We start from the raw sequence: 13768 nt of genomic DNA, 5'->3' as shown, positions 1-13768 counted from the left end.
CATTGCACAGTTTACTTTTTTTGTTCCGATAGGATCAGAAAGGTTATGAAGTGAAAACCTTCGGAGGCTAGTAGTTTTCAACGGAGGGGGGGGGGGGGGTTGATCAACACTAGTGAGCTAGTTTAACAAAAACCCAGTGCCGGAAGTCTCTTTTTGAATTGCATGGCTGTCTTAAAGTGCTCATTTTCAGGTTCAATTGTATTTAAAGGTTGTACCAGAATAGCTTTGTGGTTTAATTTTCAAAAAACACCAAGTTTTTGTTGTACTGCACATTACTACAGCTCCTTTTCACAAAGTGTGTTGAGCTCTTTTTTAGCATGAGGCATCTTACTTCTGTTCCATCTTTGTTGGGAGTCGCACTTACACAGTACCAAGGCCAGCACTGCTAGCTAGTGTATAAAATGAGCACTTTAAGTGACAAGTCATCGAAATCCTGATTAAACACGACGAGCCGATTTGTGCCACATAGAAAATAAAGAGATTTAGTTTAAATCAACATTACCAAAGCGCGGTATATGCCAGTGTCAGGAGATAATACAATATTTACAGTGATCTGTACAAGCTGGTAAGCGAGGTGAACGTGTCTGCAGGGAAGGTAACAGAAAAATGTCAAATGAGGAGATTCACATTAAAATACAGCGATTTAGTCAGTGATTCTCACAGGACAACAGAGCCTCCGGTCGGCTTCTGCCTCCCTTTCATTCTTTTTTTTTTTTCCTGTTTCATTTGCCACCATCCATTTAGTCTTTTCTCACATATAGTCCTTTCTTCCCTCTTCTATTGGAGCATGTCCACAAACGCATCAAACTCGTCAATGTTTTTCTCATAAACGGCCAATTTCTCTGGCAGTGAGTCCTGCAAACCAAAAAGTACAAATCAATTACAAATAACATACATTACGTTTTTCTCTAAACTTTGTTACATTTTTTTGATGTCTAATCAGAGTAAAACACAAGAAGCGCGTTACCAAGTCATCGGCCATGGACTGGGAGCTGATGTGTAGTGAGAGGCTGGCTAGTTGAGGAGGGTTTTGAAACTCTCTGTAGAAAGTGCCCAGATCCATCGGCAACAAGTCGTCTTTAGAGAAGGCTGGACGCTACACACACACACAGGCAGACAAATAAAGAGACAGTCTTGAATTTTCATAATCAAACATTTTTCAAAAATGTCAAATTGTAATGTGGAAAAAACATCAAAATGAGAATGCAGCAGAAATAACAGGGTAAAGAAGGGATAACTCTATATAACAAGGATTGTTCAGGTGCTCTAAACAAATTCTGCCACCAAGACAAGTTCTTTGCAGAGGCCCTGTTGCTCCACCGGCGCTTAGCACCTCCCAAGACAATTTTGACTGGTTTAAAGAAATGCCAATAAACCAGCATGTTTTTCTCCGATCCCGGAATGCTGTGGAGGAGGGTCTAGTATTGTGAGACTAAGAAGGGGTGTAACTACACGAGGGAGCAGGCAGAAGAGAATAGAGCAATATTTACTTACAAAGTCAACCATGACAAAGTCATCCTGCTGCCCCGATCCCTCTGAGCCCTGAGAATGGAGGCTGGCCTGCAGGGGGGATGGGCAAGTAGGAGAGTCTGGAGGCTGCACCTGAACACGCACACACACACACAAACACAGAGAAAATATACCGAGGGTCAACCTAAAGATGACATATAAAGACAAACCAAAGTATCCTGCTGTATGAGACAAAGACACTTTTGTGACATCATCTTTATCATAATATTTACCATGGGATCATTCTCCTCTGAGTCCAGGCCTCGAGGTGCAAATGCAGCGAATGGCAGGTCCAGATTGGCTGCTGTTATCTACACACACACACACACACACACACACACACACACACACACACACACACACACACACACGGTGAATTCAGTGCACTCTTTGGTGATTACATTTTTGTCACTACAAAACAATTGTAGGAGAGTTACTTACTTAAGTAGGATGGACTGTGTTACAAAATGCAGTGAGTATAAAGTTTATATGTTTCAAATCATATCCGATTTACCGGTGCGTTGGATTTGTTGACAAAAGCGCCGATTTTCCGTGTGAAGGTGTTGAGAGACTCCACGGGGTCAGAGGGAGAAACGCTCCTCCCTTCGTCCCTCCTCCTTTCTCCACTGTGCGTCAGGCCGTCATCGTCGCCACTGCGAAGGGAGATGATCAAGTTATTAATTAATATATTGATTAACCATCCTATACCTGAGACCTGTGCAGCCACATGTTCATTACTACAGGATTTCCATCATGGCAGTTTAGATTTACCATGATGCAGATGCTGAGTTGAAGGCATGTCAGGAAATCCTTACCTGCTGCCAGGCGTGTTGGCGGCGTGCTCTACTGTCAGATGGGCATCAGCGCCATGAGGAGGCTGGGGAACCAACACAACCCCACCATGCTCCTTCCCAGCATGCAAACCCTGAGGAGGAAGAACAGAGCAGTTATAGTAGACGGAGTAGAAAACAGATTTAAAAGTACACGTATTGCCCACTCCCATGTAAAAGAAACACTAAAATTACCACAAACAGATCATTTGGCATATCTGCTGAGGTTTCTTGTTACTTATCCGGTGACTTGCCACAGATATATCTGATGAGATGATTTCAGTGTATATGGATCTGAAAGTGAATTGGTTGGCAACGGACTGGTGTATCACCTGGTTTGCAGCAGGGTGACAAAGCTCAGCAGCTCCTGCTTGAGCTGGATGATGATATGATAACCTGGAAGCATACAGCTACAGAGACAGACAGAAGGAAGAGGGAAAATTAATCACAACACATGGCAGTGTAATGTTAGAGACGCACACAATGTTGTCAGAGCATCAGTTGGGCTCTTGAGACGGGTCAAAGATAAACAGGGTTTGCTACTAGAGCTGGGTTAAAATAATCAAGTCACCAATTCAAATTCAAATTGGGGGTCGATTCTTAATGTAAATGCATTTTAAAAAATATTTTAGGGTTGCTCCTTGCTTGTACAATATACTGCAGAAGTTCTCTGAGAATTTTATATTCAAGCTAAATTGGTATTGAACTAAAATTTCCCTAACTTAACGGATATTGAATTGTAAATGTAATTGGATCAGGACCTTCTGAATGGGAACTGAATCAGGAATGATTAGGAATACCCAGGCCTATTTACTACAGTGATACATGTTGTGAAGATGATAAAGCATCATGATGAAACAGGAGCTACAGTGCTGTAGCTCTGAGCTGTGGTATATGACGGAACTTTTCACACAGTCAAAAAGGATGATGGTAAAAAATGATGCAACACACACCCCAAGACAAATGAGAAATCTGAGTGATCAGCAAAGGGTTTTTCAGTGCAGTTTCAAGGTGCATCGCACACAGTTACACTCTCATAGTGGCCAGCATAGACTCACAGTGTGAGTGACAAGTCCAGGAGCCAATGGAAGCGGCAGACTGTCCAGAGGGAGGGGCTTAGACAGTTTAGAGGGCGAAGGACTCAGTGTACACACACACTGAGATAGTGTAGGCACACAAAGATAAACATACAATAAAAAGACAACAGGAAAGGAAACAGACAAAGAGAGAAAAGAGAAAAAAAGCAGGTATAAAATGTAGAGAAGAAGTCACAGCATAAAGAAAGAGACTGTAAAGAGGAGCAGGCGAGTCTGTCCTCTTACCTGTGAGGGGGGGGAGGTGGAGAAGGAGGTGGTGCAGACCTCCTGTGAATCCTGAACCCCTCCATATCCATCCTCATCATCTGGAGCTCTGAAAACACACACATTGTATTTTAGATTAATCAAGTTTTTGACATCCTACTAGGTGCTGAAAACTCCAGCAACAAGGCAGCATCATTTATAATTTATACTAATTTTATAATTTAATTTATACTCTTATACTCCTATGGGGAAATTACAATTTACACTCTGTTGTTATTAAATGCACTAGTGGAGAGATGTCAGAGTGAGTGGGCTGCGACTGCTGAACAGACGCCTGAGCGGTTGAGCGGGAAGCAAACACACACTTTCAGACTTTTCAGGCAACATAAGATGTTATATTGTGTTTGCTGAGACTCCACTGCAGCAGCTTCATCTATGTGTGTTTGGTGGTCATTAAACTTTGAGTGGAGTTGTGGGCAGATTGTGTCTGGACTTTCATTTTTTTAAATGATTGATTGCTTTCATTTCCACAGCTTTCTGTAGCTACCTGTAGTTGCAGGGATGTCCCATGTTTGCACGCTGGCTGCTGCAGGGAGGATCCACAAAGTGATCCACGATGATCCCCATGATTGGAGCTGACCGCTCAAACTGTCTGCAGAAGACAACATTCCAGCAGTTGACTAGTTATTCTCATTTTTGGGCTCTGAAAAACATGTTTTTGCAAGAAGGTGGACTAGGTTTACACGCACAAAATTCCAGTTTTCCACCAGTGGCGGACTTGTTGACTGTGAAAAAATAGGCTCCCTCTTTAATTCATTTGACCACCTTCTTGAAAAGGTAAACCTGTTGATATCCAAGTCTTTCATAATGTTTAAAAGTAGGTGTGTTCCCCCTTATTTTCTTTTGGGCAAGCAACTCTATCACAGTAGTGTGTTTTTGTACAACAACTATAGCAACACACAGGGCTGACCATAAGCCATAAACAGGCAAGAGGCTGTAAACTGGCGGTAAAGACGCATATTCCAAATGCACTGTATATTACATGTCCAAAGAATGCCTCTAAAACCCAAATAATATCAACATATCCCACATCTTAATCAGAAAATACTACATTCTCTAAAAAAGTAAAGTAAAATAAAAAGGCCTTATTAAGAATAGCCAAACAGAATCTATGTTTGCATGACCTGTATCAAATTCGGAATATTGTCATATTTGGAATAATAGTGGAATACTGGTGTGCATGTAAACATACTCAAGGGTGTTTCACATGTTACCTGTTGGACATGAATGCCAAGTTGATGCGGTAAGCACATGAAAGTGTGATTGTGCCAACGGGTGTGCCGACGACACCAACACGCACCGTCTGAAAACCTTAAAATCATCAAACTTCAGTAAACAAGGATATCAGCTAAGGGAATGCAGTCGATCTGAGTAAATGTATTACACGTTAGAGACATTTTAAGTGTAACTACTAGTGCATTTATCCTAAATATGAAGTTGTTTGTCTCACATTTTACAATAAATGATGCCTATGCCACAGTGTAAAACCTTCTTTGTTTAACGTCTGCTGTTAAATATGTAGGTCTGGAGCTGTTAGTCCAGAGTCTCGTTGTCAGTGATCAACGACATGTCAGTCAAGAAGAAGAGTTTAAGGTTACCTTCTCCTAATCCACTCAGCTGCACTTCCCCGAAGTAAATCCTAGACATGAGAGAGGCAGAAACAGATGGTGATATGTGTCATACAACAATTAAATGGAACAGGATACGGATCAAAGCTGGTGTAGTTTGGCAGTAAGGCCCTTAAACCAGCTGTTTAACAAGACAGGTGTAGTCCACTCACCTGTATAATATGACATAGTCGTGTCCTTGCTTTCTAGACAGTTTATAAGCAGGTGTTACTCTGGTGATGGCCAACAGAGACTTCAGAAGGACAGACAGACGATTGTAGACTGTATATGAAACCTTGATGTCCTTGTCACACCTACAGTAGAGACGGACAACACATTGATTTCAGCATTTTACATAAATGTCAACCTAATAATAGGGTAGAGTCCAACATAAATATGTCTAGCAGCTCAAAATAAAGCCAGAACTGAAGCTTTCCTAAAGTGTTTTGTATAATCCCATGGGTTGTGTGGATCTGTTGTTGACAGTCTAGCAGTGAGCAGTTTTCAAACAACAGCAGCACGTCAGAAATGTGATTTAACTAAAAAAAAATGTCCTGGACACAGAGACAAAGTAAGCCATTTATAACTTAAATCATCTGACACTCGCTATCAGTTACATTACTGAAACTGCGGAAACAGTGGACTGCGCCACTGTTCTCTTGCTTACAAAGCTATAGTATGTTGATTACATGTGTCAGACAGCAACATTTTGCAGAAAGAAGTCATCATGTGTGCTGCACATGATGAAGCGACCATTACAGCACAATCTTGGTGTGCATCAGATACTGATCTGTGGTCCTCCAGGGTAATCATGTGCATACTGTACAACTTTATAGAGCCACAGAAAAGATGCCAGCACTGACAAACATCTTACTTTTGTATACACAAACATTTGGCCACTAAAAACAGGTGGGAAAGTATCCACTCACTTTTCATTCATCTCCAGGCACCAGGTCTCTAACTCCATTGAGTCACCCTGAGTAAGACAGAGAGACAGAAATATTAAAATGGGAACATTAAAGTAGACTTAAAAATAAATACACACACAAACATGCAGGTTTTATAGACACATACAGGAGTAAATGAGCAGTCCCTTTACTGTTCAAAATGTATAAGACTGGAGCCCCGTTTTACCTCTGATGTCTTGAGGGAGATCTCAACACACATAGAGCGTCCAATGCCTGGAAGTTGGCCAGCCAGTGCCTTCTTGGCTTCATGAGTCACCTCTGGGATGTCTTTGATGGCCAAATTAAACTAGAAGACAAAGTAACAAACATCTTTACAGATGAAGACCAACAGTTCCAGCCAGCTAGTTGAAGATCTACAGTGTAAATCTGATCAATGATTACAAGAGAAAAAGGTAAAAGAATGACTAATTTATTTTTACCCAATCAGAGCCAGTAGGCGATGAGGACGAGCGAGTGCATATCTTCTCTCCAAGACGAGCTTGGACAATCACCTGGACGGTCTACAAACAGGACATAAGAAACATTTAGCAGTGAAGGACTATCCAGTGTGACAGCAACATTGTTTATGGAGGAATGTGTTGTTGTTGAATGTTTAAATGTCTTTTTTAGAAGTAGTGAGCACCACAAGTAAAATACATTTAATTTGTTTTGATGGGAAGGCAAAAATATCTATTTCTCAAAACTTGGGCAAATAAAACCAAAACTGCCCACATGGCTAGAACCAATGGAGGCAAGTGAGAAAAGGTTTTTTGAGAACCGACCCTTTAAAGAAGTGTGAGAAACAAAACTACTATTCCTACATCCCAAGCCTTTAGATATCTACAATCACATGCATCCTATGTTGGAAACAAGAGCCTCAAACTGGATTCTAATTACCTTCAAGGCAAAGAACTTGATAAACTTGTCCAAGTCTTTTTTATCCTGGGGACTCAGGCCACCGTCCATGTTGTCACGACCCTGCAATCAAACAAGACAACCCATTAGAGATGAATACTCAACACACAGTGATTGTTATCCACTTAAAGCTGGGAAAACTGAGTTAAGTTAAAGTAATGAGAGGAAAATCGGTTCCTGGCCAGTTAGGCAATCATCCCATTCCTGAACATTGTGAAGAACTAACTGTGCCACTGTATCCAAAATTAAAATTGTGAAATACTGCTGAGAAAATGTGATAAAAATGTCCCCAATTTCCGAAGAATATATTCACCCCATTACACTTCTAAAACAATAAAGCTCATTTAAAACCATAGACAGTATTTAAAGAGGTAAAAACCAAGCCAATTTCAGAGCAAAACAACCCATTTTAACCACATATACAGTGCTTCGCTACCTAGCAATGTCACGATTACTAACTGTAAGCAACGTACAGTACAACGAGAATGGTGTCTTCGTTAATTCCAGGAAAAATATTGTCTATCAAAAATGTTCTAACACTCGATATAGCATCTGTTTATGTTTCATGTTAGCAAGTGAGGCCTCCACGTTGATATGAAATTATTCAAATAATGTTTGGATGTTAAATTACAGAATACCGACAACCACGTCATACGGTTCTCTACATTACCTGGCAAATTAAATACACCGTAATACCTTAATTACAACGACAATAACATAAGGTTCACAAAGAGGAGGCACAGTCGCTGGATTGGTGACTCTGACCAACTAGCTAAGGTTAGCCTGTGGCTAATGTCAGCTAACGTTAGCTGAAAACCACGCACTTTAGCTTCATCCAAAAACAGCAAAACTTACATTAGTTTTTCCCTTAGGAATGTAGCTTCAATAAAATACAAATTAACTTAATAAAGATGGCACGCAAATTTGTGTTCTTCAGACATTTACACGCCCAAATCAGAAGTACACACGTCAACTGCGACTGTTTATCTTCTCCATGTCGACGTGTTTGGATAGCAGTACTTTCCCAACGGCACTTTCGTTTGTTTTTGAAATGTCTGTAAAATTGACAATCAATTTGACACAAGACAACACACACTTAAATTGTAAAAACATTAACTAAACAACACAGTCTAGTTAATATTCTAGGGTTTTTCCTACCATTTCTGTGTCGAATCTGTGATTGTGGGTCGCAAATTGGGTGTTCCTGTTCTTTGTTTTGGTTGACAAATACTGCATGACTTCTCAAAAGGTAATAACAGCTCTTTCCTTGACAATGCAAAGGAAATAATTTATGCTTTAATTTTTTTTACAGCTATTCAGCTGTGTGTGTGTTTGTAGAGTTGTCTCCACTAGCACGTATAGCTTAAAGTAGGAAAGTTCAAATGCTAAGTTAGCTAGGTAGGTACATAGCTAGTTAGCACCATAGACTAGAAATATTAGCTAACAGTCTCTGTTTAGCACGTTGAGTGACTTGATTCAGTATGATAACTAGCGCTAAAGTTAGCTATAAAACATGAGCAACATGTGTTTTCCCATGCTGAAAAGTCATAACCGTCCATAATTTTCAGCCAGCTAGGGCTATATTGATATTGGCACTGTGATAAGGTAAAAAATAAAACTGTGACAATCTCTATATTATATTAACATACATAACAAAATGGAATTCTTTCAAAAGTAGTGTGTTCAAAGTGTGTGGAGCCTAAATAGGGTGGTAAAACCAGAGCATCACTCCAACCATTACATGTCTTATTGAGGCAAAGAACATAGTGTTTATGGAAAATAATTATTGCAAGCTGTGCTTGTTTGCAGTGTGGACAAATATACCACCATAAATGTCAAATAACAATATCACAAAAAAACTTATAATCAGTGCAAACTATTTATTGTGTTAAATGTATATTCCCACAGCATGGCGATCCCTATAGCTGTCTTGGACTGTGATCTATTCTTACACGGTCGAGGCCAAAAGACCCTGGACCGCTTTGACCTGGACTCTGTCTCAGACCATTTCCTCCTCTCGCAATTTGGCTTCCCCAGAGAGTTTATCCTGTATCTGGTGGAAATACTCAGAGAGGTGAGTATGTGCTGATCCTCCATTTTGAATCATCACATCTAGTGAACTAGTCCTTTAAATGTGTTTATTTGGATGTATTTGGATGTGTCAGGCTCTCTGTAGACGTACCCAGCGGTCCAGAGCCATCAGTCCTGAAGTCCAGGTGTTGGCTGCGTTGGGCTTCTACACATCTGGCTCATTCCAGACATCTATGGGAGATACCATAGGGATCAGCCAGGCGTCAATGTCGAGATGTGTGTCTAACGTGACCAGAGCCCTGGTGGAGAAAGCTCCCCAGTTCATCACGTTCAACAGGTATGATGCTACCATGCTGGTGGATGGTACCATGCTACTCTGCTGGATTACATATGTGGCTTTTGTTATTACAGCATGCTAATAGTATCACCATGCAGCTTTACTGCCCTTTTGATAACACAAACAATATACTAACAACATTAGAAATATGAAGAAAAATTACAATAACAGCAATATTGATGTTCCCAAACAGAGATCCCTCCTGCATAGAGCAGTCCTTCCAGGCGTTTCAGAGGGTGGCAGGATTCCCAGGAGTCCTGGGTGTGCTGGACTGTGTTCAGGTTCACTATATTCTACTGTATTAACACTTTTGAATACTTTGTACGAAGGTGACAGTTTAACTGATATTCTTTTCCCTTCATCTCCAGGTCACAATCAAAGCTCCAAACAGTGAAGACTCGTCATACGTGAACAAGAAGGGGTTTCACTCTGTGGGCTGTCAGCTGGTTTGTGATGTCAGAGGATTGTTACTCAGCGCAGAAACAAACTGGCCAGGAGGACTCCGAGACAGTGATGTTCTAGAAAGATCTGCCCTCTACAAACAGCTACAGGGCACAGAGGAGGGCTGGCTGCTGGGTGAGATGTGGATTTTAGACTTCTTACATCATTCCGTATAGTCTGAAAAGATCCAGGATTAAAGACATTTTCTGTTTTTCTAGGTGACTGTCGTTACCCTCTCAGGAAGTGGTTGATGACCCCGGTCGACTGCCCAGAGTCCCCTGCGGAGTTTCAGTATAATCTGGCCCACACTGCTACACATGAGATAGTGGACAGAACCTTCAGAGCCATCCAGACCAGATTCAAATGTTTGGACGGCACTAAAGGATACCTGCAGGTATTCTTTTCTGTGCAATGCTAACCTCACCCTATGAAAAACAAAAGTACAGAGCAGCATTGTACTGACAGAAGTGTCATCCAACTAGCTTGTCCCCTCTCCTCCTCTCCTCCAGTATTCTCCAGAGAGGAGTTCCTCCATCCTGCTGGCCTGCTGTGTTCTACACAACGCCTCCCTGCAGTCTGGATTAGACGCCTGGACTCTGGAGAGAACCGACCCTCTGGAGCAGCCCGAGAGCCTCGAACAGAGACCCGAGGACCGGGACAGCCAAGCAGAGGACCTTAGAAAACAGCTCATAGTCAAACACTTCAGCTAAACTGCTGGTCGAGGTCAAAAAGAGATCAAGACTACATTAATACTGGGACCACAGCAAAGCTATCTTTTTTTTTCTTTTCTTTTTATAACAAATTACACAAAAGTCACATTTAAAGCAAGAAAGTCCACAGACACAAGGTTGCTGATGCAGTTTTTTATATTTTGCTGGTTTCTACTCTACTGACTACACTAAGATAATATAGTTGGATATGGAGGAACATGCAAGACGCTATACAACAAACCAAGACAACATTATACCCAAACACATTTCAAATAGTTGGAGTCTCTGAACAGTGCTTGATTATTCTCTCTTTAACATATTCATGAATCAGGTTAGAATAATCAAGCACTCCCTGGTGTTTTCAGAGTATTTTCAAAGTATTCAGACTGTGTGCAGCTGCTGTGTTATCAAGGTTTCTTTACATGTGGAAAAAGTCATCCTCCCTTTTAGTTTTTAACCCCTCCCCACTTGACCTCTTCCTTCCCAAAAGAATCCAATAATTTTCTCAATTTTTTTCTTCTTCTATCCCACGTGATTCCGTGAGGTCAAAATTCTGGACTATGTCACAATACAAAAACAAAGCCCCTATTTACAACAACTGCACATTAGGTTGTCATTATTTATGTACACTGATGTATTAAGACTGTTATGGGTGAGAATGACAGGATGTTTGTGTAACGGGCTGTAGTCACATGAAGTTTTTTGTGTACACACACGGTATGATGGACACAAAATCAAACAGATAAAGAAATTAATCGGAAAAATTGTGTAAATTGTTTTGGTGAGTATTTCATAACTCTGAATTGTTTCCTCAGGGATTTGGGCTGGGAAATGTCTTTTTTTTATATAGTTTTTAATTTGAAGGAATACCAAGACAACAAATGTTTCTCACATTGTCGGAATAGTGGTGAAGAAATAAAAACGTTGTTGTACATGTTCGGCTGTTCCTTCAAATTATGGAGAAAACAAAGCTAGTGGTGTTTTACTTCCTGGAATGTATTAGTCCCCTGATTATCTTCATCAATATATACACACTTTCTACAAACAGGAATAAATACAATATACACTGCTGTCGCATGAGCACATTTTGCTTCATTGTTGAGATTTTGCTTGGTTTGACGTTTATGAGAATCTTTGGAGATGAATTTATGACCAACATAAGCAGTATTGTCAATGTTTAAATTGATTTGTTGATTTGTGATGAATTCTTTTGGGCTCTTTGGTCAAGAAATTTCTGCTTGAGGGTAAAAATGAGCATTAAAAGTTTCACTATGAGTTAATGAAATTGTTAAATGAGGAGGGGAACAAACAAACAAGACCCTTGTAGGTTGTCATGCGACAGCAGTAAACATAAACACTGTATTACAGTTAAACACAAACAGATCATGTCAAAGTTTTACACTCCATGTAACGGCATGTTAACTACACACCAACATGTCAATTTCATCATCCTAAATGCCAAAACACAACATACAATTTCTTCTTTTTTTTCTTGCATAAAATAAATATGCTTTTTTGATGCTCAGAATATATTACAAGTTGTATTTTGGTTGTTTTTTTCTTGGTAAACATTTAAAAAAAAAAGACATAAAAAACAAGACAATTACATAACATAAACTTACTTTAAAAACATGTTCATTATTTCTTTTTTGTTGCATAAATTAAATATGCTCTTTTTTGATGCTGCAAATATATTACATATACAATTTTAAATTCCATAAAAATACTTTTAATGTCATGTTTCCCAACCTCTGTTAGGACCCCTTTAATGGTCCGTTGGTATTAAAATATTGTTCCCACGCAAGATTTAGCAGAATTCGGATGTGAAAAATGGAATTTAACTGCAGTGAAATACAATGTTTCCCCCAGATAAATCCTGAACATTGATCCAGTTAAACAAAAAGTCAGATTCACGTTTCCAGGTTTATGGCTGCCTGTGTGGACTTTAGGTGTAAGGCCAAGTGTGTCATATTTGACTAAAGGAAGTGGAAGGCACTTTTAAAATGACACAGCTTTTGTTTTTCACAAGGATGTGTTTATTATCATTACTTAGTTTTGCTAGTAGCAGCACATGTTGCATTCATTATTTACTGTTATTACCATAGAGCTGAAACGATTATTCGATTAGTTGATTGACAGAAAGTAAATCAGCAACAGTTTCGATAATGAATTAAGGACATAAGTCAGTTAACAAGAAAAGCTACTCTGGTTCCAGCTTTTCTAATGTGAGGATTGATAGTTTTATCCAAAAAATAACGAATTTAACCATGAATCACACAAATCGTTAGTTGCAGCCCTTTATCGACATACGGTATGTGATTGGTTAAAAATGAAAGCACTGACCCGATGATACAATTACCATGTGCTAACATAAACTCCCACAGTGGAGGTCTGGTCTCCATATGTGTATTCAGAATATATGTGTAAATACGTATGTGTGTGTGTGTGTGTAGTGTTTGTATACATATATATATATACATATATATATATATACACACACATATAGGTTTCTGAGTTCTTAGAGGTGCAAAGGTGTATCATTCTGTGTTTCCTGCAACATTAAGACCACTTTTCACATTAAGCTCTTCGCTTATTCTTGCAAAAAGGACGCTTTTTGCAACGCTACACGAAGCAAAACTAACAACTGATAACACAGCTGATGATCACAGCTTAAGTGGCTCAAATTGTCTTGGCAATGGTCTGACTAATTTGTAGCGATACATTTTTTTCAATTAAAATTATACAAATTGCATCCGCAACTTACTGTATATAGTCTAGAGGTTTTTTAATTAAGGCCCTATGTTTTTTTTAGTATCTCTAAAATATTTGTCATGATTTTTTAAAATATACATATTAATTATGAGATTAGTTGGATTTTTTAATTCTACTATATTTTAGTGCATAAAAGTAGAAATTTCGCTAAGATGGTCCCTTTAAAATCAAGTATCTTCAGGTGTAGCAGAGTCTGTTTAAGCAGAGAAGTGAAGCCCCATGTGAAGGCAGTGAACCAGCTGTGAAGGATTGGAGGAAGTGTTGTCTTGAGGTTCACTAAAAGGGATGACGGTGCACTGACTGATGTA

General features: G+C 39.6%; 2 protein-coding genes across 3 annotated transcripts; one reads left to right on the top strand and one right to left on the bottom strand.

Annotated features, from left to right (window-relative positions):
- Positions 1-683: 683 nt before the first annotated feature.
- atg13 (ATG13 autophagy related 13 homolog (S. cerevisiae)) lies at positions 684-8301 on the bottom strand. Of its 2 annotated transcripts, XM_034864172.1 has the most exons (18): positions 8025-8301; positions 7152-7232; positions 6695-6775; positions 6442-6561; positions 6237-6283; positions 5481-5621; positions 5299-5339; positions 4915-5011; positions 4188-4292; positions 3662-3749; positions 3398-3496; positions 2672-2749; positions 2325-2434; positions 2024-2162; positions 1743-1820; positions 1495-1602; positions 968-1096; positions 684-855 (listed from the first exon to the last, which is right to left on the bottom strand). In XM_034864172.1, the coding sequence occupies exons 2-18, from the start codon at positions 7218-7220 to the stop codon at positions 778-780; spliced, it is 1608 nt and encodes a 535-aa protein (XP_034720063.1). In that variant the 5' UTR covers positions 7221-7232; positions 8025-8301; the 3' UTR covers positions 684-777. The 2 variants fall into 2 exon arrangements, with proteins under 2 accessions (XP_034720063.1, XP_034720065.1); XM_034864174.1 differs by lacking the exon at positions 3398-3496.
- On the top strand, positions 8168-11841 carry harbi1 (harbinger transposase derived 1). The gene is made up of 7 exons (XM_034864175.1): positions 8168-8418; positions 9078-9243; positions 9335-9537; positions 9731-9818; positions 9906-10113; positions 10197-10372; positions 10488-11841. The coding sequence occupies exons 2-7, from the start codon at positions 9079-9081 to the stop codon at positions 10686-10688; spliced, it is 1041 nt and encodes a 346-aa protein (XP_034720066.1). The 5' UTR covers positions 8168-8418; position 9078; the 3' UTR covers positions 10689-11841.
- The last annotated feature ends 1927 nt before the right edge of the window (positions 11842-13768 follow it).

Source organism: Etheostoma cragini, chromosome 24 (assembly GCF_013103735.1).
Source record: "Etheostoma cragini isolate CJK2018 chromosome 24, CSU_Ecrag_1.0, whole genome shotgun sequence".
In the NCBI taxonomy this organism is placed as follows: Eukaryota; Metazoa; Chordata; class Actinopteri; order Perciformes; family Percidae; genus Etheostoma; species Etheostoma cragini.
This window is presented reverse-complemented; position numbering and strand designations above follow the sequence as displayed.

Excerpts from the sequence above, each read along its gene's own strand:
- harbi1 (XM_034864175.1), top strand. The coding sequence starts at position 9,079 with ATGGCGATCCCTATAGCTGTCTTGGACTGTGATCTATTCTTACACGGT. Across the intron at positions 9,538-9,730 it reads CAGTTCATCACGTTCAACAG|AGATCCCTCCTGCATAGAGC; the intron begins GTATGATGCTAC and ends GTTCCCAAACAG. Across the intron at positions 10,114-10,196 it reads AGAGGAGGGCTGGCTGCTGG|GTGACTGTCGTTACCCTCTC; the intron begins GTGAGATGTGGA and ends CTGTTTTTCTAG.
- atg13 (XM_034864172.1), bottom strand. The coding sequence starts at position 7,220 with ATGGACGGTGGCCTGAGTCCCCAGGATAAAAAAGACTTGGACAAGTTT. Across the intron at positions 3,497-3,661 it reads CCACCTCCCCCCCCTCACAG|TGTGTGTGTACACTGAGTCC; the intron begins GTAAGAGGACAG and ends ACACTATCTCAG. Across the intron at positions 2,163-2,324 it reads GCCAACACGCCTGGCAGCAG|TGGCGACGATGACGGCCTGA; the intron begins GTAAGGATTTCC and ends CTCCCTTCGCAG.